The sequence below is a fragment of the Sycon ciliatum genome, chromosome 13 (assembly GCF_964019385.1).
Source record: "Sycon ciliatum chromosome 13, ocSycCili1.1, whole genome shotgun sequence".
NCBI lineage: Eukaryota > Metazoa > Porifera > Calcarea > Leucosolenida > Sycettidae > Sycon > Sycon ciliatum.
The window spans coordinates 15,092,596-15,115,459 of NC_088655.1; the positions used below are offsets into that span (position 1 = coordinate 15,092,596).

Here is a 22,864-nt window from a genome sequence, read left to right on the forward strand (position 1 = left end):
CGAATTATGTTGTTAACCTGGGTTTCTCATCATAAACCCAGCCAAAACGGGGGATTAATGCCAGGAACAATCCACTCAGTATAGTGCCATCAAATTCGAGGGGACATCATACTAAACCTTGAATCATTTAAGTTTACATGACAAATTCAGTGATTTCTAGTTCAAAAACCAAGCAATTTGCTATGTCACATTTGGCTTGCTTGGAGTCTCTAAAATTGAGGACACACAACGTGGGTAAAATCATGTCTGAGACAAGCTGCCAATAAGCATCCAATGTTAACTAGCGTGTACCTTCGCTTGCCATCTCTACGTAGCGATGCCAGAGCATGCCGATCAAGGCACGACGTGTTGTCCAGGTCCTCAATGAACAGTCCGATGGGAGATGCCGACTGCTCCTCACTGAACCTGCAGTTTGTAACACACCGGGGAAGGAAGACAACCTTAGAGACATTCATCGCACAGGAAGATGTCGACGACGAATGGTCAACCACATCCGAGCATTGGTGGTTCAGTGGTAGAATCCTCGCCTGCCACGCGGGGGCCTGGGTTCGATTCCCGGCCAATGCATCTTTTTTTGCCCAACTCCTGAATGTGGCTCCAACAGAAACGCCTTCTGGAACAAGCACTCATTCTTCAACAGCTAACATATTGACAGGGTACATTATCCAAATACAGTGTACCGTAGCTTCTTTGGTTCGAGGGAATGATGCAAGTGGAAAAATCCGGAGAAAAAATTGACTGTCACCACCAGAATCCCTAGTAGCTTCTCTCCTTACTTTTTGCAAAAGTGCTCCACCACCTTCTTCACATGCTGCTCCAGTTGCTGCAAAAGAAAAGAAACACAACATTCCCCTTTGAATAGAACAATTCAACTGCCAAATACAACGGTCCAAACTATAATAAGCTGACTGTGCCAGTGTTAAATACGTTCGCCAATTTGACAGGGTTATCAAGGCATGCTCGTACAGTCCATCACAATGGTGTAGCTATTGACGGTGCCCTAAGACAAGTACAGTCATTGCGGTATAACAAGCAATGGTGTTTCGCTGGCTTACCGGCGGTGTGGTGATATTCCTAGGCGGACACGTCGTCAGAATTGCTTGGCTTACATCAGCACCATGCCTGCCAAATACACACACAAACCGAAGGCAAACCGGTATGACGAGCTGAATATTGTGAACATGTATTTGAAGTAGCTCTACTCCCCCACACAAATGTGCATTCCAGGAATGAGTGTGAGATACGCCATTCCAGTCCAGGTCCCAACCATCAATGTGTCCAGCCACACAACTGACATTAATTTTAATGATAGCCTCCCACCAGCGCATAGTTTGTGAAGAGTGTATTGATGTGATGTACAGTGTGCTGAGCCATACCTTGCTAGGATGTGCTTGAGCAGGTGTCGTCCCAGGAATGACTTGCCACACGACGTTGGCCCCGTGATGATCACAGGTTGATCCTCAACCAGACTAAGATAACTCTGTGTGTAGGCATGTGTAGAGGCAGGGTAGAATCACACAAACAACACATTACACTATCGGTGGAATGTTTCACAAGTCAGATTGGGAAGTTGCAAAGGAAAGGCAAAGTACCACGGGATCGCTTTCCTCGAGGAAATACAGTGCTGGCAACTGAAATCTGACCCCTGAGCGGTGCGCTCACATCGTAAAGACCCAACACAGGATAGTAAAACTAGGAAAACAGAGACCGCTAGAATGTTGAACGCGCCGCTAGGGGGTCGGATTTCAGTTGCCAGCACTATAGTAACATTGAAGATGTACGAAGTATCTAGTTGAAGACACATGCATACGCCACAATGATACAGAACAAGTACTGGTATGCTATTGCAGTATCCATAACCGGGAGCTGGATTTCACCGGCCCAAACTCCTGGACATGATTGTAGTAGCACTAGTGGTTCCAGTAGAAACTGTACCTTGAGTAGTGCCTTCGGGATGACAGTACTATAGGCGAGCTCGTCACAATCATGATCTGCTGCACCTGCAAGAGCACAGATACACACACAGACACACACACACGTACACACACACGCACACAATGACCGCAGAGAACGGCAACAGAATGGTCAATATCCAGCCATTCGCTGTGACACATGTTGATGGAATCATGGATGTCTACACGTGCAGGTACAGGCACACCAGTTTAAAGTATCCACTACCACATAGAACAACAAGGGCAAGCAAGGGCAAGCAAGGGCAAGCAAGGCTAGTTTGTGGCTACTCTGAGTTTCATAGTCACACAACCATCAGGCAACACGAGGATGCTATTGGCCATGCCGGTATTTATGCCAGGAGAAATATTGGTGGATTTTGTGGTGCTACGCATCGGGTGTTGATTCGGTAGCGTTCCACTACTATGCACATTGGTCGTACATACCTTTCAGCGTGACCTCCACATCAGCTCTTCTCTCGCTGCTCAGCAAGTCGTCGGGTAGCAGGTCGTCCTCGCTCTCCGACGCACGCATGGTGGGTTTCCTCACGATGCCAGCTATGCGGTACTGCCTCATGCTTTTCCTGGTCAAGCCCAGCGCCTGCACAGGGTCTATTGCCTTGGCATGGTTCTGCAAGCGGAGTAGGAGGAAGAGAGAGAGAGAGAGAGAGAGAGAGAGAGAGAGAGAGAGAGAGAGAGAGAGAGAATGGCAATGGTTTCAGTAGAGCATATAAGGAGACCAATTGCACTTCAACATTACGCCTACAGATATCTGAATGCAAAGATGTATTCAGAGCACACGTCGGCCCAATCAGACAAGTAGTTCATCCCAGTGGCTGGAGGACACACACACAGATATGCTTACCACCAACGCCTTGGCGACCATCTTGTCCATCTGCGGCCATGTTGACGCCATGGTAACCGACAGCCTGCCTGCATAGGTCCTGTGCGTATCCACGGTGACGTAGAAGTCACAGGGCAGCGCGGCGCTACTCATACACATGTCACTGCTGGTCTTGGTGGGCGAGGAGGCCGTATCCAGGTAGGACATCTCCAGCGAGTTACGGCCTGATGAGGATGCCAGCTGTGAGGATGTCATGCTGTCCTGTAGTTAGCAGGCAGCAAAACAAACGGGTATTATAGTCTTAGATACTCGGACCGCAATTGCACGCCACAGATATTTTATCTGAATAGGAATAAGCTAACAGTAAGAGGGTGCACGTCTGTTGGAAAGCTGTGTTGTGACTGACGGGGCAGCAGAGTACACTTGCTGAACTGAGTGATACTGTAGTGTTAGCACTCTGAATAGATGTGGATTGTGGGAGACAAGCATGTAGCATAAGTTGCATGCACACACGAACAGATGGTCAACGTACCGCACTAGGCGTGGGAAAGTCCCCGGCGCGATTGCCGACGTCCGGCTTGCTGATCAAGCTGCTGATCTGCATTCTGCTCAGCTCAGCCTACACATGTGCGCAATGGTACAAACAATAAAACAAACAATATCAGAACATAATATCCCGCCAAACCAATGAATAATATCCTGAAATAATTGTTAGATTTTGTCGTGAATGTTTTTTTTAAAACCAATATCAGAAGCAATACATCATAACATGACGGTATAATCATATGGGAGATCTCGGGCACACAGCACCCGCAGTAGAACATGGATACTGTCACCGTCAAGTATTAGGTTCTGCCAGTCCAGGATCTACGTGGATACGGACTAGAGACAAGCCACTGTACCTTGGCAAGCTGAAGTTCATTCCTGACGCGCTGCAACTCCTCCTGTGCTGCAGCTGACAGAGGAGCGGGTTCGTGCGCCGGCGACTCATCAGCGACATCATCGTTATTCTCACTCTCGTCTCCGCCGATGTTGCTGCCAGAGCTGGTTCTCTTCTTGCCTTTGCGGAATGATTCCAGCTTGAACGGCTGCACAAAGCATACATACAGTCAGAAATGGGATGAATTAGACATCAGTTGATGCTTATGGAACTGTGCCCCGCCGTATTCGCCCTATTTGTCATTGGATAAATTTGTCTGTTTCGGTCAGCGATTCAAAAATAAAATCCACACCAACAACATGCTAAGCTACAGTGCTGCTGCTCAATGCAGTCTGATCACGAGAGTTAAGTATGTGCCATACGCGCTGTGCAGCCCTAGACCTGCCAGCACTGGGGTGTGAACTGCTGCAGTGCAGGGCGCAACGTGGACTCGCATGATCGGATTCCAATCAGAGCAGCACTCCATTTGTACCATGTGCGTGAACATACATGTAGCGTCTCCCGTGATGGATGCATGGAGATGATTGATGCAGCTGGTCAGTACTCACATGCAAGCATTGGTGGTTCAGTGGTAGAATCCTCGCCTGCCACGCGGGGGGCCCGGGTTCGATTCCCGGCCAATGCATTTTTTTATTACTTTTTTTGTACATACAGTATCAGTGCAAGTACAGTTCTGGACAGAGAAATCCAACCTCATGAATAAGGCAGCACAGCTCTCAAGTGCACAGAGTGGTGTGTGTAGCGGGGTAGGGCCGCGTAGCCCCCATCGCCGCTATTATATTCCTCAGGTTGGATTTCTCCAGCCAGGACGGTAGTTGACACTATGATCTTCCTTCCACACATTACGTACCTTCCATGACTTCTTCTTCTTTTTGTCCTTTGACTTTTCCAGTGCCATGGCAACTGTCATGCTGGATTCATCCCACGTCACCGACTTGTAGTTAGCAGCAGCGGCAGCTGAGCTTTGGGCAACGAGCGGGGAGCTGACGCGTCGTACTGGGACGTCGTCCGTAGTTTGAGCACCGCTGGCCTGAGCCTGAGTCCAGTCGTTCGGAGCGACGGTGCGCAGCAAGGTGTAGATATGATCCAACTCTTCTTCCTGTCAGGATATGGTCAAAGTAGGAAGTAAGTTTGGCAGAAGTGTGAGACGGAATCACAAGCCCTGCTGAGAGCTTGACACGGCTATGTGTGAATGCAACACTATAGGCACTAAACACTCTTCAAACTCATCTAGCACAATAATCCAGGACTCAGTCAGTTAGCCTAGGGACATCAGAGATATCGTGCACAAGGCTCAATTCCAACTTGCCACATCTCACATGATGTGCACACGCCTACCGTTAGACACCAATCGGCAGACATGATGAAAGGTACTTCTGTGAGATTGGCCCTACACACACATACATACCGTGCTCTTACCTTGGTTTTGAATGCCTGCAAGACTGTCGTTACCTCACTGTCCTTCTTCTGAATGATATCTTGTAGCTGGCTCATGGCTCGTGTCTGCGGACGAACAGAAAGACAGAATTACTTCTCATTCCCACAGTAAAAATGAAAACACCTAGCGTGATCGATTTCAAATTATCCGCAGCTAGCCCAGACCACAAGCATTGGTTATGCTGGTTTGACGTCACACCTGAGAGCTCACACGGGAATAGTTTTGATTGCATTGCTGAATTTACTTTTGCGTTCTGTTGAATTTCCGTCTCAAGCTTGTTCGTGTCAAGTTGGTACCATTGTGGGTAGGACACAGAGAGAGAGAGAGAGAGAGAGAGAGAGAGAGAGAGTGTGTGTGTGTGTGTCGATGGATTCCAGTGTGGGCAGGACAAGAAGAGCTGGTGCTAGGCGGTACGTACCGTATTGACAACCTCGTTCTGTAGCTGCGAGTTGCGGTCCTCCAGTTCCGAGAGGCGAGCTTCGAGCATCTTCTGAGCACGCACACAAGTCACAAGCGCAGCACGAATGCAAAGCGTTGTCAAGAAATTAGCAATAGTCAGTAGTGACAAATAGCAAAATGTCAAGAAAATTAGCAATACTAGAAGTTAGTACTGACATTGAATCTACATTGCTATCCTGATCCCACTGTACATGCATCATGATACGCATGGCCAGTATTCCGTATTTAAGTGCAGACAGCAGACAACAGTAGGGCCTATGTACTAGTGTTACTCACCTGCTCAGACAGCGACTTCTTGCTGCCGTGCAGCGAGCGATGCGGAGACATCACCATGCCAACTGGGCTGGCCACAGGCAGCCTGTTCTCCATATTTGAAGCAGCAGCTCCGGCGGCGGCGGCAGCTGCAGAGTTTGCCTGAGCCAGAGTGTACCTATCCATAGCTGGACTTGTTGATGTCGAGCTGGACGTATCCGACGGGTGCCTCTGCTTGGCATCGCCTTGCTTTGCTTGGCCATCGCTCGTGTTCAGAGGACTATCGGACAAGCCGGACGTGCCACCGTTGCTATAGAGACCGGTCATGGAGACGCCGCTGTCACGGTGATTGCCGGTGGTGGGTTTCAAATCCTGGAAGTGTTGCGCGGGCACGGTCCGGGCGCGAGGTCTGAACGACACGGCGGCACGGCTGCTGTTGGTTACGGTTGCCATGGGCGACTCGTCCGAAGAGCTGCCGCCCTGGCTGGTGCTACCGTGACGACGGGAAGAATGATCGGGTGTGGTGGAGTCTAGGATGTTGTCGCTGCTCAAACGGCGTGGGAAGTGGGAGCGGCGTGCTTCGGAGCGAGCTGAGAACGACCTGCCTCGCTGGAGAGGTGACGGGTCCCAATCTTGCGATGACTGTGCTGTTGCTTGTACTCCGTCTGTTGCTGCTGCTGCTGCTGCTGTGTATGGATCTTGATTTGGAGAGGCACACACTGGTGGAGGTTGCTGCTGCTGTGGCGTTGGCTGTGGTTGGCTCGTTGCATTACTAGGTTGGGTGTTGGTCATGGGCAGGGGCTGACGAAAGCCCGTCGCGGCCGCGATACTGGGTTTGGAGCCACCGCGCGGCGCATTGGATGATCGTCTCCACGATGTTCGCACAGGGTTGTCTCGCGAGCCCAGGCCCGATACCTCGGGTACCGCAGCGAGCGGACTGGCCGATTGCATGACGGTTTTCATGCTGTTCAAGTTGTTCTCCTGCGATGATGCTGCTGATGAGGAGGACAGGACACTGTCGTGAAGCGGTGGACTGCAAGCGGGAGCTGAGTCGCTCAGACTCGAGGATTGCGGACTGTGTCGCGGGGAGCTGTTGTTGCTCAGACTGAGCAGTGCGATGTTCATCGGTGAGAAGGGCTGTTGCTGTTGCTGGTGGTGTTGCTGAGCATTGGCGGTTAGATCGTCATGAGAGGTAGGTGCAGTGTCCGGTACATGCGCAGAACTGAACGACATGCTGGCTGACTGGGAAACATCTTCAACGGTAGCATGTTGACGGATGTTGCTGTTGCTCGGTGTTGCACTGGATGCATCGATGTGGCTCACTCTATCCAAGAGGGTAGCCGCCATGGCCGTGTCTCGTTTGCTGCTCGATGGCTTGCCTTCGGAGTCGGATGATGAGTTGGATTTCCCGTCAGCGGCGTCATGAGGTCGCTCCGAGGCGATCAGATCAGGAGAGTCCGCCGTGGTTGAGTGCTTGGCACCGGCATCTGTGTGCGGCGGTGGGCTAGACTTCTTGCTTGCTGGAGGTGGCAGGGCGCGTATGTTGAACGTCCGCTTGTGACTGGGGCTGCTGTCCGAATCCGACGTATGAACAACAGTTGGTTTTCTCAAAGCACTGTTATTGGTGCAGGCCAAGATGGGTACAGTGCTTCTAGGCCCAGGTCGGACAAGCTTTGGGGAGTTCTCGCCGAGTTCTGCTCTCGTCAGGGGGCGCTCGTCGTTGCTGGATGGCGAGGTGAGACCGGCTGTGCTGCAGGACTGTGTGCGATGCACCTTTTCACCAGCGGCACTCGTGCGTGACCCTGGCTTTTTCAGGCCACTGGCAGGGGGAGGTGGTTTTGACGTTGCAACACTACCGGCTGCTGCACGATCTGATGCTCCAGTGGCGGCATCCTGCTGTGCCGTTGTTGCATCACCGTTTGCTTTGCGTTGACGGCCAGGACTGATTGGCTCCTCCGAGTACGACCGGATCACCATCTGGTGCTGAGGCGAGGATTTTGGAGACGGCCTGGGCGACATCTTCTTCAGCGTCGGTATAGCAGCCGGTTGCTGCAGCTGCTGTTGTACCTGTGTGGGATTGCTCTGCGCCGGCTTTCCGATTGCGGAACTCGGCTTGCGAAGCTGTGACGAGCTGGCACCAGTGGGTTTCAGTTTTGAGCCGACCTCTTGTGTATCTGCTTGTGAAGCGGCGGCTGCTGCTGTGCTGGCCGTGGAAATGTTGGCTGGTGAGAATACGGCGTTGCTACTCGTCCTCGCTGGAACGGCCACGGGTGGTCGGCGTGTTGTTTCGGCTTTCTCCGGGCTGCTGTCCGTGCTGGCGGACACGTCTGCTTCAGTACCAGCTTGACGATGCTGCTGCTGCTGCTGCTGGGGCTGGTGTTGCTGCTGTTGCTGCTGTGCTTGAACATGATGGTGATTATTGACCTGCGAGAACGAGCGCACCTTTCGTGACGGAATCGTCAGCTTGGTCTGCTTTGGCTGTGGCAAGCCCGGCTGCGGCAGCTTTGATGCACTCGTTTCTGCGGTTGTCGGGCTTTGCACGGCAGCCGGTGCCGGGAGTGGTGATTTCCCGGCGGGCAGCTTGGAGCCGAGCTGCGGCGATCGTGCCTGCGTTGTCGACGCTGCCACCGGTATGCGTTGTTTGAGACCGGTGACTGGGCTCGAGGGCATCTTGGACGGCGTAGGCAGAGCGGACGCCGCTGGGCTGGCTATAACGCGACGCTGGTGCTCCGTAGACACTTTCGACATAGCGGTGAACACCTCGATGAGCTTTTCAGCTTTGCCTTGGATAATTTCTGCAAAGGACAAAGAACAAAAAAGCACATAAGTACATCATGATGGTCGTGTATGCATTGCACAAACACGAGCAGGGATTTACGATTCCAGAATACCTCACGGCTAATGAATCTTAGTTACAGCAACAAACACTATCTCGGAAAAAGTTTCACGGTTTCGGGTCAGACTCAGTTAGGGTCAGTGAGTCGACTAAGGACGAAATACTACTGTTTGTTGATTGAGTGGATTTCCTGCATACATGACTACAACACTGCGAGACAATGCTGAGTTTCCGTAGAAAGCTCATTCTGATGGCGACATGTTCCGCACCTTTGGCTGTGGTGTCGGGCACGGCAATGCCCGATTCCTTCACCGCCTGAAGGCACTTCTCAATGTTCTGTAACTGCAAAACCAAAAACAACACATGCATACCAATACGTTCATCAACATGCAATACAAATGAGGCACTCGTCAGATACGGACATTGACATGGTGCATGCAACAAATCACTTCCGTGTAGTTGGATCGAGCAGGGGCGGAGATACTGCGTGCAAGCAATGCTAATCGTGTAGTACATATTACGTATTCTTGAGCACAGTGTACAAATCACTTGTGTTCCAGCGCAGAGTGTCACTATTTCCTTTTCAGAAGAAAGGCTGAAAATAGCAATATCTATTGTGGCATTGCAATTCCTGATCACCCGATCATTGCCGTAAGGCAGCAAAACATATCCAGCTCATTTTTCTACAAGATAGCACATTTTAAAAGCAATTTCGGTAGCTTTCTCTGCCACCTACTCCCTCCTTTACATACCTTGTCAGCTTCAGAGCTTGGACTGTGTCTGATACTAGTGACATCCACACCAGCTGTTAGAGAACAAAAAGCATACGAACATACACACACACATACAAACACACAAACGCGCACACACACACACACACACACACACACATATAATTATACACAAACACACAAACACGCACAGTGACAACTGACAACCACACACGTAGTACACGTGGCGCACAAAACATACACTTGGTCACAGTGGTAATTGTCAATGGATGCACTTCAGGCAGCGTGCATCTATCTAGTTTTCAAGTGCCAGCACTCACACACTGAGACAGGCTGTCAGAGACACAGATGGAGCGGCTGATCTGTTCTTAGCATCACGACACAGGACACAACTGCCAATAGGAAGTCTGGGGGCTATGAAGGATTCTCCAATTTACCTTATCAGCCAGACCATTGCCGAAGACAAACGACAATTTAGAGGATTTCAACCGCTGCGATCGTTTTCTGAGCAGTTTCGAAACGCCTGTCACTGATCTCCGCGCTACTGTGATCTCTTCCGCTACCAACGCGCACAGTCGTCGGCAAGACAAAGACCTTCCGCTGCTCGTTCAGCTCTGGTCCCCGCCGCAACACCAAGGCCTGACAGATTTCAGTCCCCAAGCGTGCACTAAGTGTGCCCAGCAGCGCTTGAACAAGACTTGTTTCTCTCACAAGCTTTTCCTCGCGATAATGAAGACCCTCGGAAGTTTTTTTGGAGCTTTGTGGCACTCGCTACATGCACACGTACACAATCATGCACAGCGGGAGAACCAATAATACTAATAGCCTATGAAAGCACGTGCACGCCTGCATGCTGGTTTTGTGGTCTGCACATATGCACAGGGTTTATCTGTGCACATGCCCTTTTCTAGTCGCGATCCATTTCCAGGATGTGAGGTCGAGCGACAACCAGTTACCTTTCAGACACAGGATCAGTTCGGTCATTGCGGACTGTGCCGGCGTCGGATGAGCAAGAGACACAAACTCTACAAAACCAGATCTCGTAGTTGAGGAGTTGGAGCCTGTAGATCAGGTAGATGGAGCTGGAACTCTTGAAAGGTTTGTAGGGACTCTTGGAACACGTCTCTGTTGTCGTTTCATGAGGAGTAGCTTCAACCATTTGGCGTTAGTCTGGGGATGTTCCTACGGCCGTGGCTAGTACACTGCCAATTGCAATACAATGTCATGAACATTTGAATACGTTTTGAGTTGGTATCATGATCTGGGGTCACGCAGTCTCACCTTTAGGCGTCTTACTCTGAGTTACGTCACTTAGATCCATCTTACAACGGAGTAGCTTCTGGCAGGTAGGTCTCGGAATAGACCTGCCTTCTTCGCACACTCTTCCCTTGCTATCCCACTGCTGCTTGCCTAGGGAGTGAGAAGGTCTGAGCACGTACTATGGTGGGCTGGTGGAGTGACACGCAGCTCCAAATCTTCTATGATCTTGAAAATCGCTTGCAGCGCAACTAGTAACGCTGCTGCCCGCGGGTCAATTCGTAGACGAGGCTATTCGGGCCTGCCCTCTCACCGTTATGATTCTTATGAACACCAACCATCAAAGGATCGGAGAACGAAACAGAACTCGGAACCACAGTATTTCGGTCCTGGAGATTTGTTTACAAGCTGAGCGCGCTAAGTGATCCGTTCTCACTCGCTCTGTAAACGAACCACAAACGCTCAACACTGACAACAGACACGTTGTAAGTGAAGTAATGAACTATTACTTATTGGACCGGGCCATAGAGTCACTTCCCATTCTTACAACCTATGCATATGCCCATACGGGCAATCAACGATGGTGGTTGGGTGCACTTTCTCTCACTCTCTCAATGGCGTTTTCAGTTTTGTCCTTTGCACGAGTTCTGCGTGTAATGCGTCAGCGGCTGTAGCAGTACCAGCGAAAGAGCACCGAACATTGACACCGCTTCTGTACACGGAGAAGTGAAACTATCCATTGAGCCCATTCGCTAGCAGTAGCGTGCGGCAGCTGCTAGCCTGCCCTTCTACAAATAACGTCAGAATGTCGCGGAGCAGAACTGTTGATGGGACAATGCAGCCGGCGAGACGGCAGCGCGAAGAGATAAGACGAGGACCAAGGGCGAACAACAGCTGTTGCTCTAGATGCACTTCTAATGCACCACACCACTGCACTGACACGACGATGATGATGATGACGATGATGTGGCTGCCACTGAATTCAGTTTTCTTTCTTTCTCAACCTGCACCCTAGTCGCAGGTGTCAATACGAGACGGGAAAACATCGTGGCATACAGTACACGACAGCCAACACAATACACAGTACCACATGCACACTTACAACAGCAAGAAGGGTCCTCCTGGGTCCACACGCTGACCTCCCTACACACGCTAGCGTCCATGTAATTTTCACGACGCAGCAACAGAGATACCTCGCCTGAGTGGACACAATTTCTTCCTACATCATACCGAGCACCAGCAGTACTACGACCAGCGCCCGAACTGCCGAAGCCTCTCTAGCAACGCGCCCTATCTGCCCTGCACGCCACGGGCAACGACAAGACGGTACTCGTAGATCTACGGGGTTTTCTTGAGGGTTGAAGAAGAGTAGCAATGAAAATAATTATCGATCTTCTAAAATCGCTCCCCACATTCCCTTGCCGGGATTATCACCAGCTGAGAGGAGTGAGAAGCGGACAGATTTGATACTGCCAGGGATCGAGATCCATGCAGACTGTATCTCTCTATGTGTCAAAGTTCACGAACCTTTGAACTCTTGGTGGTGTTTGTACTGTGCGCAAGGCAAGTAATTAGTTACAGTGCAGTGCAGTGATGATGCGAATGTTGAGTGCCTGGTGGTATTATCACACCGCAAGTTGACATCGATCTGCCAAATTTTAACGTGCAGCGCAACGCAACACGCCAGGACAAAAGCTTACCTGCTTTCATGCGTCGTGAACTGCGACACCACTCCACTCAACCACAGATTACAGGAGCAAACAGCGTTGGTCCACTTCTTTCCGATCCGAAGCCGCCAGACTAGAATCCAGAGGTTTGTGGTATCAAGTCAACGCGATTGATTCGCGCAAACACTACCTGCTCCACTGAGCTTTAATAGACTCCTTTCCAATGATAGATAATATCAACTAAAAGCGCAACTACTAGCTTTCACTTTCTGCCGTGCTGTGCTAATCGCCTGCCCCAACAGTTATGCTTTGGCGCCAACGAATGGATCACGAGGTACGAAAACTACACGCGGATTGCAAGTGCCCTCTTGAGCAGAATGGAAACGCGCGTCGAGCTCAGCACGACAGCAGCAGTAACAGTGGGTCAGCGGCACTGCAGAGCACCAGTAGTAGCAGTAGCTGTGACCTTCACTGCTTCAATGACTGTATAATGCTTGTAGCTCTACGCGTAGCTAGCCCGGAGAAGTGGGTAGCTAACTTACTTACTAACGAACACGACGTACTGTCCTTTCGGGCAGCGTTCTTCTCCGACTGCAGGCAGCTAGCTCACTTCATTCTTGCTTTCACTGAGTCGTCAAATGCCCGCCTCTCCAGCACCTTTCCCGCACACAATTCACCCAAGTACCTGCACCCTCAGACGTGAAGGCTTTACACGTTACACATGGAAGAAACGACCCGTCACACCGTGCAGACGAGGTGGCAACCACGTACACAGTACAGGTCACTGTCGCACTTGTCTGTTACACATTATCCACGTACAGACATGCGGTCTAGTCAGCTGACTGCAATGACTATGTACATCTAGCGAGATCGGTTTCCCACTAAGGAGAGCATCACAAGTAAACTCAATGGCCCTATAGACACCGAGCAATGGGACGAAACGCGAGAACGTACACAGGGTTGAATGAGGCGTTAAGTCGTCCCTCCTCAATAGACCAACCGCCCCCCCGTTTGGGACCACTGATGTCAGTGCAATAGTGATAGTGATGTACATGAAACCGATGTGCGGTTGGTGGTGTCTGCATGCACGATATACGTGTTAGACGTAGATCTACGAGTACGAGATCTGCTGGAGGTATAGTAGCAGGGATGTAACTACACGTTCTTGAGTCGGATGCGTGAGTCATTCAGTTGTACAACTATCGCAACAAGGCCTGCTAGCATGCTGCAGAGGCTGAGTTCAGGGCTGATGCTTGTAGAATGTCATTCATATTCATCCATCTATAACAGTACTCGTACACTGCATTCGTCTACACCAGGTCTGCAGTCAGCTACTGCCGTACTGGACGTTATGATGATGTCTGATGAGACAGCGAGTTGAAGCATTCAGAACAGGGATCCGATCGACTGGCAATAATGTATCAGTTCACATCATTCAAACCATACTTCACTCCTCAGTCTGTCAGTCTGCTGACACTCACACTCACATACATGTGCATGTCCTATGTTCCATGCACGGAGATCATCAGTGCTAGTACAAGGTACCACTGAATGCTGCCCATCATCTCTTCTGCAGTCAATACCATCACTGCAAGCCCATGGGTATTCATAACTCCACATTAACCCGCAACCACGCACACATGCACGCACCAAACACAGTGACACACACACACACACACACACGCATACCAACACACACACACACACATACACACACACACACACACACACACGCATACCAACACACACACACACACATACACACACACACACACACACACACACACACACACACACACACACACACATACACATACACATACAGGCCCACGCGTGCAGTTTAAAAAGGTACGACCGACTACAGAGCATCAGGTTGTTCCTCGTTCCAACACTTTTAGCACGTCGTTGATCACCCGCGCACCGTTCCTTCCGCTGGACCGCCGGTTTTCCGTATGAAGTCACCAGAAACTGAGCAGTGACGGTCTATGCTACATTGGGCTGATACTAGTTACTACTGCGTGCAGTACGTACGAGGACCCCTGCTCTAATCATGTGCCTGCAACTCCCGACACAGCACATGCCCATTAGCAACCAAAGCTAGAGCTCGATTGTCTTCTTCCCCCTCCACGAGCAACGTCAGTACACGGTCCTGCGTACAGTGTATAAGGCCAGTCTTTTCCTCCTTCAAATAATTCCATTCTCCTGTAGGGCCAGGAAGCTACATGAAACTCACTACATGCTACGCATACCTGAGTAATGCTTGTGCGCTGGTACTAGGCGACCAACACATGAATCAGCTCCAGTTGATGTTGTCCGTATTCCAAATCAACTCCACATCTCTCTCCGGAGCGACGGTGAGTTTGTTATCCAATCTCTAGCTTGTGCTGAACTACAATGGTTGATCTCAAACAGTGCGGACAAACTCAACCCAATGCAAACATCCTGCTATGCAGCGCACTCTGCGATTCCTCCTTTCCGACCTAAAGATCAGTAAAGTTAAACTCTGGTGGCGGCATGTGCTTGTTTTGTACTTGTACGCTTTCATGTTCAGTGTTTGCTGTGTCAAGACTCAAGTCCTGCAATACACTGTCCAGTCCCAATGAGCAATGAATGAGTCCCGATTGAGATAAGAGGGCCTCCTCGCGCGGTCGGCACGACCTCTGACTTCGCCCGCTATTCCGTATTCCCAGTGACCCAGTCCTCAGCCTTTCTCACTTCTTTGATCTGTCTGCCTGGTGTCACGGGAAAGTCAAGTCTGAACTGCAGGATCTAGGTCTAGTACTAGGAGTAGGAGCTAGCAGAGTGAGTTTTCGTCACGTGATGATAGGACCACGTGGTGTCGGCAGACGCGTGAGTCAAGGATCACGGAGGACGGATTACTGACTGTAGTCGAGTGTAGTATGTAAGTACTGTAGAGTGTAGTTAGTACTGTTGTTGGCTCGACGCTCAGTGTCACTCACATTCACAATCACATACAGGACTCGCCGCACTTGGCATGGACCCATCGCCATGGACAATCCCTTTCTAGCATGTGTCACTCTCGTCGCCTCTGCTCCTCGACCTGTCTCCAGTGAATCAAAACTGTCGCTGGCAGGCTGTGCTGCTGTAATTTCCCCCGTCTCTGCCCATGGCTGCAGGCCAATGCAGGTATGAGCGGGCAGAGATAACAGTTTTAAACACACACACTCTGAGTCAATGGATGTCGCTTTTCAGATAGTCGGACAGCTCTTTTCTTTCCTGTTCGTGTTGAGTGTGAACGATAATATCTTCCTGGCCATCTGCATCATGTCCACAACCGCTGGATGATTCTGTCTGCGACGTTTTATTCTTTGGGTGTTTGTCATTGCTCACTTCGCGTTGCTAGCTCCCGTTGCCAATGGAGATATGCTGATAGTGTCTGAAGCACTGTGTTATGACGTTATGATCATGAATATGAAAGGCAAGGTCTATTGTAGTGCTATCTCCATGATCTCGGGAGTCGGGTGTTGGTATCTGTAGTGTAGCTGAGGACCGACAGCAGAAAGTCGGGGAAATACTAGCCAAGCACATGAGGGCTGAAGTGTCAATTCCTGAGCACATGTACCTGTAGTGCTCGTGATTTCGTTGTTCTGGCAAGAGAGGAGATGTGGGCGCGACCTGTAAGATGACTCCACGTTTCCACGTTTCGGACATGATCGACTGCGATAAACCCCGCCCTGATGCCGTGATGGATATGATGTGTCGCTGTACTCCACGTGTTTAAGAACAACACGAGGAGTGGCTGACAATGCAATGGCGAAGCACAGTTTAATGATAAATTATTTGGTAGAGTGCTTGGACGTGTCCGCGTTCTACGTTGCGAAGTGACATCAACACACACTTGATTTGGCTCCACAGTACTCGATACTGACGTGTTGGTCTGTTTTTGTCGACTACAGTACATGTATAGTTTAGCCAATACATGTACCGGTACATGATAATGATACTAGTAATGCTGTACAGCATCCTCATGAGTCATGACTTGTCGACGCTCACTAAAAACAGTCACTGTTTAAAATACAATCATACTACTTCATTGCTATCAGGTTCGGCCTCATTTCCTCTGTGCTGCGCTGATGAGTTCACAAAGGACGAAGACGTTCTGTCCGCAGATTGAGTTACATCAGCTACCGGTACCACAAAGTGTAATATCTGTACCGTGTACTGGCCTCAATTACGCATCCAACCTGTTACCTTGCAGCTTGACGTACCAACACAATGTAGACACACACCCACGCGTGACACCTATGGACATAACCGGCATGGTCCATGCATGGCCATAAACAAAATACCCGGTATGCATAATGGCCATTGCTCCATACCGATACGATTCTCCGGACACTACTATAGTCAACTTGGCTAATAACGACTGCGGATATAACGACTGCGGATATAACGACAGTTCGCGAATAGCGACAGAATTTCCATGCCCAGAGCAAAGTCCCATCCAATTGTAATACATATGCGACTTCGGGTATAACGACACTTCGCGAAAGGACACCTTTTTGATGCCCCGCCGAGTGTCGTTATAACTTATAAGCGAAGTTGACTACAGTCCTATTCATCTCATTGCCGCATGCATGGGATATATAAATCGAGATCATTCCGGCAAACCAAGGTTAGGTCAGGGACGATCTATTCCGGTATTCGGATTCAAATGATTTCATGGGGTGAGCCAGCGAGTCCGTAATATTTATAGGGCGTATGTACATGTATGGAGCGTGAGTGCAGCGAGTCCGCGACTTCGCCAACGCCGCGCATGATCTCAACTAATACTAGAACAGTAGAAGCCTGAATACTAGTACTAGTAACCATGACTCATGAGTGGTGACAGTCTGACAGCTAGGCAACACCGACAGTGATCATAATCATAATCACGGAACACGGCGGAAGCTATCTCCTTCGCCTGCCTGGGAGGTTCAGGAACGAAATTACCGAAGGTCGATCCCACAGAAGACGGAGAAAGAGAGAAAGAATAAGTCAGTATACGAAATTCGTACATGTACATGACTGTGCTATGATGTAGCCCAGTTGAGCTCCACTGCACATCGCTCTGTAGCACGGTTGAGTACGCCTGTACTGAATACGCTGCACTCCGTTCGGCTCCAACACTACTAGTAGCGGCACGTATCCGTACAGTCTCTGGATCTCTCTTATTGAAACACTAATTTGCTTTAAAGTTAGTTTCAGTTGAAGTGATTCGGTACAAATAGGGCATTGCAGAGAACCTGATTGCATTCATACATTTACAGCATAATTCATCCTTTCCAATGGCAATGAGCTGCTACGTAACTCGTCGTTGAGCGTATGAATCAAATCCAGGCAGAACTCTTCAGTCGTACACAGCTCAACAATGATGAAGTTAGTGACCAATAATATGTTCGTTCCCTCCAGGCTCCAGGACGATGATCAATCGTGAAGCTCCTCAGATTCAGCACGGCTGAGCAAGGACCCTGACAATAGCCACCGGTATCTGCAAGTGCGAATTGCTCTGGAACACATAGGAACTCGTCTTGAACGTGCAGAACTACTGCTAGACTCACCTAAATCGGTAAGTTGCCTCTGCGGCAGATGGCAAGTGCTGAGAGGTATATGCTGTGGAACCAGGCCGGAATGAATCATTGAATGGCAGGCGTCTCTCTTTCACCAACAAAGTCACTACGTGCACTGGAGGACTGGAAAAATATCAAGAGATTGCTGACGACACTCCGCCAGGCACGTATGATACAGGTCGGGTCTGGACTCTGGAGGGTTGTGTGGCACCGCGCCTCATTACGCCTTAACAAAAGCCAAAAAGGTGAACTTGTCCACACAACACACCGTTTCAAGTACATTTCGTGCATGTTGGAGTGGCCAAGGTGACATCTCAAAGGAAGTATTATAGTCCGTGTACTTGACAGTGACAGGTTCAAACATTGCTGAACATCGCCCCAAACTTAGCCCAAAAAATCTAAACCGTAAACGTCAGTGTACTGTAACTAACAAACTTAGAATCATACAGGTGTAGAATTACGCGCACGCACCTGTACCTACTAGCCGCCTAGTTTCACTGTGTTGGGAGTGTACTAGTATTCCAGTAGGTAGACTAATCCCCCAAATGGTATAATGATGTGATCGGAACAAGCAAAAACTCAACTACTGAACTAGTGCCAATAGACAAGGGGTCGTTGACATCTGAATCGTGTACACCAGCTTGAAAACTGAGTATTCACACATCATCTTCTAGTTCTGAGCCTGCTTGCATGCGTACCATGGACCAGATTAGACTGAGGAATTCTCGTCAACGAACTCGTTTCTGGTCTGGCATTGTTAGACAGCGAGAAACATGGTTGATATTCTCCAGCACCCATTGTCGCTAACTTCCCAACAAGGCAAGATGAGAGAGGTACATGGTAGCTAGAGTGAAGTTAGAGCAGGAGAAAAAGGTGTGTTCACGATGAAGATCTGATTCAGTTCCCACTTCATATGCTACAGTTGTATGTTGCGTGCACCGCTTCGCTTGTGCTACAATTCAACACCAGATATCTAGCTCTCAGCACGCCTCGTTCACTCACCAAGTCACCATGCTATATTTGTCAGTGTGTGAGCATACAATGTAGCTGAAGCGCTGCTCAATGATCATTACAAACTGTGTATTAAAAGTAGATTGGAGTGGAATGGACCAGTTGTTTATCGTGGGACTTACAGAGGAAAGAGAGGCAGACAATACCAGGAAACCCGTGCTAAATCTTCTTGTGAGAGGCAGGACTCGTGCATAATTGACCCGTGGCGACCAGTAAGACCCTACAGATACATGTCCTTGTTGTACATGTACATGTATATGCCAAGACGAGAAAACCTTGAGAATGTACATGTATACGTGTAGATGTACATGATTGTACTCTCTATTAGGATATGTTACGCCCTGATCGCTCGATGACATAATTATACTGTCATAGAACCTGTGCCCGCCGCATTTTCAATTCCGGAAATAATCGCGGAGAGACATTTCCTTAACTTCCGTTGTCACATTCGTCCCCTGAGGGAAGCATTAGTACTGTAGCACCAGCCCCAGTCTCAAGAGAAGTTCTTTGATCAAGTACTATTTCTATACTACATGTACATGTATATCCACTCGTTGCTCTCCTATCTTCATCTGCATACCAATACTGCAAGGAGACCTGAGCTCAGAATGCAACCATTGGTGTTCTTGGCACAAAGGGATCATTGTCCACCGATGCGGCCGCTACACTCGACAGTGAGCATGCAGGGCATGTGCATGCATTTTGACAAGGAAAGAGCTTGGTCGTCCACATCAGCAAAGGTCCACATGTGGGAAGTACCACAGCCTCGTCATTGTGACTGGTCTAGGTACCCCCTATTTTTTAAAGAATTTACTGGTGCATTTTCCAATGCGCTTACAGAATACTGGATACTAAGCCTTATGGAAAGTGCACAACCCCATATTATACTGCCATAAATTCTAGATACTCCCACGTAGATATGTACAATACTAATAATTATAATAGTATGTGGGGTTCAGTAGGCGACCTGGTGGCTGGTCTCACTGCACCTGGAAATGACAAGTCCAGATCACGCCGTGTCCCTTTCTCTTGCAATCTTACAGAAACTGTTGCACCCATATCATGGCTAGGCCCACGTGTATAATACAGTGTGTTAGACATCAAAGGCGGTGCATGCACCAGCCTAAGAGTCAACTATGCGCAAGTCCTGCCTCGCCCTGCGCCAGTCCTGATTCGCACAAGACAAGAACATCCAACACGAATTCCCCTCGCCTTGTGCGTCTTCTCTGAACTTTGCCACTTGGTTATGATGGAGGCAATGCATTACACAGACTCTCTCTTTGGGATCTTCAATCAATGAGTTGACATTCCAGATGGTAAGCAAGGCAAACTTGCACATTGCTGATTGCAGATTATAATCAAGTTGCTGCAATTCCCCAACGATAAATGGACAGATGTGACACATTTGATTGGCAGTTGTCACCATTAACTCAAAATCTGTCTTGGCTGTCCATGTGACATGTCATCAATGACCTGACACGTCAAATGTAACAACGTGCCATCCAGCATCTTACTGAGTGAGGACGAGTGCGTACATCTTCGCCTTGCACTGGCTACAACTAACTTACTTTACAAGCTCTGCACTGGTGCACGCAAGCGATTAGAAAGCAAAGGGTTATAAATCACTGATTAATCAGTGAGCTGCGCAGCATGGGGGCATCACTCGCCATATGCACTGGAGTCTGGATTTGGGAGATGAATTACATGTACATGTACATGTAATTGTACCCTGCATGTCTATTTCTGGCTCAACTACAACTAGGTTCCGTGCTTGCCATGCCCGATAGGTTGCTTGGATTAAAACGTTATGTAATGCGGTTACTGATCCCTTTCACAGATGGACGTCACATATCACTCGCCTATGACATGTCTAACTTGGAACTAAGTCTTTGTCTTCGGGGAGCAAAAGATGCCAGGTTACTAATACGTATTGCCTTGGTACTGGATGGCATTCGACATGTACATTGTATACGTCATGACACTTCGGTCCCTCTTGAATCTGGTTGATGGATCGGATCTACCCTCCTCCATCCACTGGGGAAATATATTCTAAAGCCATATCAAGGGGACTAGTGGTGGCGTCCCACCAGACAGGAAAGGTAGTTTATCATCTACTTGTACACTCTATACTCCGTGTTCTCTGTACCTAGCCCACCTGCACCGTAGGCCAGCCCCTGATCAGCTCTTATCCAACATGCATCGTGCACATGTACATGTGCCCCGAATGTCTTTCTGCACCGCCTCAGTCATACATGTACATGTACATGTACATGTAGGTCGTTTCTCTGCTCAGGAAATCCAATTAGACCGGAATAGCACACACACACACACACACACGCACATACATGTACATGTACACACACACACACACACGTGGCAAAGCAGTACACGACCACTGCTGCCCCGAGGAGCAAAGACGTTTTAAGTGAAAGCCTTCAGGAGCTAGATGACCCTGCAAATTGTATGAGGTATCGTATGAGGTACTGCCGTATGAGCATGTAATGAAGTCGGTTGATCATCCAGGTCGCCACTTGACCGCAAACTACACAAAGAAGAACGGGAAAATGCTCTCTGGATCGTTCAGATCTTATTGTTCTATTGACCCCGTTTGGGGAAACGCAACACCTGTCTTTCTTCGCCACTGGATTTACCTATGAACGTCTGCCTGTAGCTGTGGACGAAGATACACCAGTTCCCTGTGGGTATGCATAACCCCATGTGGTGGCTTGCAGGATCTGGCAATGTTCAGGAAACTGCACCAGGAAATGATCCGGTTCTAGTTGTCAGCGAGTGAACATGACATTGTCAATTCAAGTCACGTCGAGCGTTGTGTTCGTCCGCAGGGGATGCGAGTCTGATTTGGGAAGTGTTCTTTCTTTGCTTCAAAGCGGCTAGTTCTTCTACTGGTGAGACACAGAGCTAAACATGGCGAGGACAAAGCTGTGAACAAATAATTTACAAATACTTATCCTTCGATACGTCAGCCTTCTCTGAATGCACTAAGGAACATAGGTAAGTGAACACTTCACTGCCCTCGCTCAACGAGCAGAATAGAGAGATCGATGAGGGGTAAACCGCGGGTACCCTCGTCGTCTACCTCAGCATGGTGAACGTATGGAGAATCTGTGCTACATCTACATGTATACCTACTACCGGTACTAGTACTAGCAAGAGTACATAGCCCCCCCCCCCCTTCCCCCGAGGGGGTTATGATTGTACTCTTGCCACTAATGTATACATTGCCAGCTTGTCTCTAATATTTTCTCTACATCTCCGAGTCCATGGCTGTATCACAGACACCCGAGATCGTGGGGATTTCCCACTGTTGTTCTACCACTGAACGGAGACCTAGAAACTGGCTCCAGGAGAGTGTCACGTTGTTGTCTGCAACGTTCCTTTGCAGTCACTCCTCCATCGCTGAAAATATGCAGCGGATCCGAAGTCAGACGCGCAACTGTAAATAATTGTGAATCTGATTGTAAAGATTGGCTCTGCGCAATGGAATGCGTGTAGCTTGCACGCCCCATGAAGAGTCCAATCGAAACCTTGACACCGATCGCTGATTGTGTGGTTTGTTCGACATAAGATTCGTCTCGTACCTCGTACCCCGTGCAAGTGACGCATACCTCCTGTACGCTGCCCACGGATAGGCGACTGCACTACCAACACTGATGAACATGGTAACTGAAGATTGGAAGGGTGTGCACAAAACCACTACGGCACTAGCGCTAGGCGCGGGACAATAGGTGAAATTTGACATGGGGTATTTTGGGCCAGTACGTTGAAATGCGATTCTATTATCCCTGCGACTATGATACTGCCGGATACACTAGCATCTTGTCACTGACGGTGAGACACTGTCTCGCCTCAAATGGTGTGTGTTGTCTAGAGCTAGCACACACACACACAC

General features: G+C 49.3%; 1 protein-coding gene and 2 non-coding genes across 8 annotated transcripts in view; 2 read left to right on the plus strand and 1 right to left on the minus strand.

Annotated features, from left to right (window-relative positions):
• The window catches only part of LOC135829387 (neuron navigator 3-like), a 39,466-nt gene that overhangs the window by 7,229 nt on the left and 9,373 nt on the right, over positions 1 to 22,864 (minus strand). For 2 of the 6 annotated variants that reach the window (XM_065341789.1, XM_065341792.1), the window contains 15 exons: positions 9,471 to 9,523; positions 8,988 to 9,060; positions 5,907 to 8,677; positions 5,590 to 5,661; positions 5,153 to 5,236; positions 4,584 to 4,832; positions 3,696 to 3,881; positions 3,326 to 3,412; positions 2,815 to 3,054; positions 2,397 to 2,580; positions 1,936 to 2,000; positions 1,377 to 1,480; positions 1,056 to 1,122; positions 777 to 823; positions 292 to 405 (listed from right to left, as the gene is read on the minus strand). In XM_065341789.1, coding sequence (XP_065197861.1) covers positions 292 to 405; positions 777 to 823; positions 1,056 to 1,122; positions 1,377 to 1,480; positions 1,936 to 2,000; positions 2,397 to 2,580; positions 2,815 to 3,054; positions 3,326 to 3,412; positions 3,696 to 3,881; positions 4,584 to 4,832; positions 5,153 to 5,236; positions 5,590 to 5,661; positions 5,907 to 8,677; positions 8,988 to 9,060; positions 9,471 to 9,523 — 4,396 coding nt within the window. Of the gene's footprint in view, positions 1 to 291; positions 406 to 776; positions 824 to 1,055; positions 1,123 to 1,376; positions 1,481 to 1,935; positions 2,001 to 2,396; positions 2,581 to 2,814; positions 3,055 to 3,325; positions 3,413 to 3,695; positions 3,882 to 4,583; positions 4,833 to 5,152; positions 5,237 to 5,589; positions 5,662 to 5,906; positions 8,678 to 8,987; positions 9,061 to 9,470; positions 9,524 to 10,730; positions 11,788 to 12,406; positions 14,055 to 14,622; positions 14,906 to 22,864 lie in introns of those variants that run through there. The other 4 variants (XM_065341794.1, XM_065341793.1, XM_065341791.1 and 1 more) reach the window with 4 other exon arrangements.
• Positions 498 to 567, plus strand: Trnag-gcc (transfer RNA glycine (anticodon GCC)). The gene has a single exon. It is a non-coding gene; the product is annotated as a tRNA-Gly (tRNA).
• Trnag-gcc (transfer RNA glycine (anticodon GCC)) lies at positions 4,288 to 4,358 on the plus strand. Its single transcript has one exon. It is a non-coding gene; the product is annotated as a tRNA-Gly (tRNA).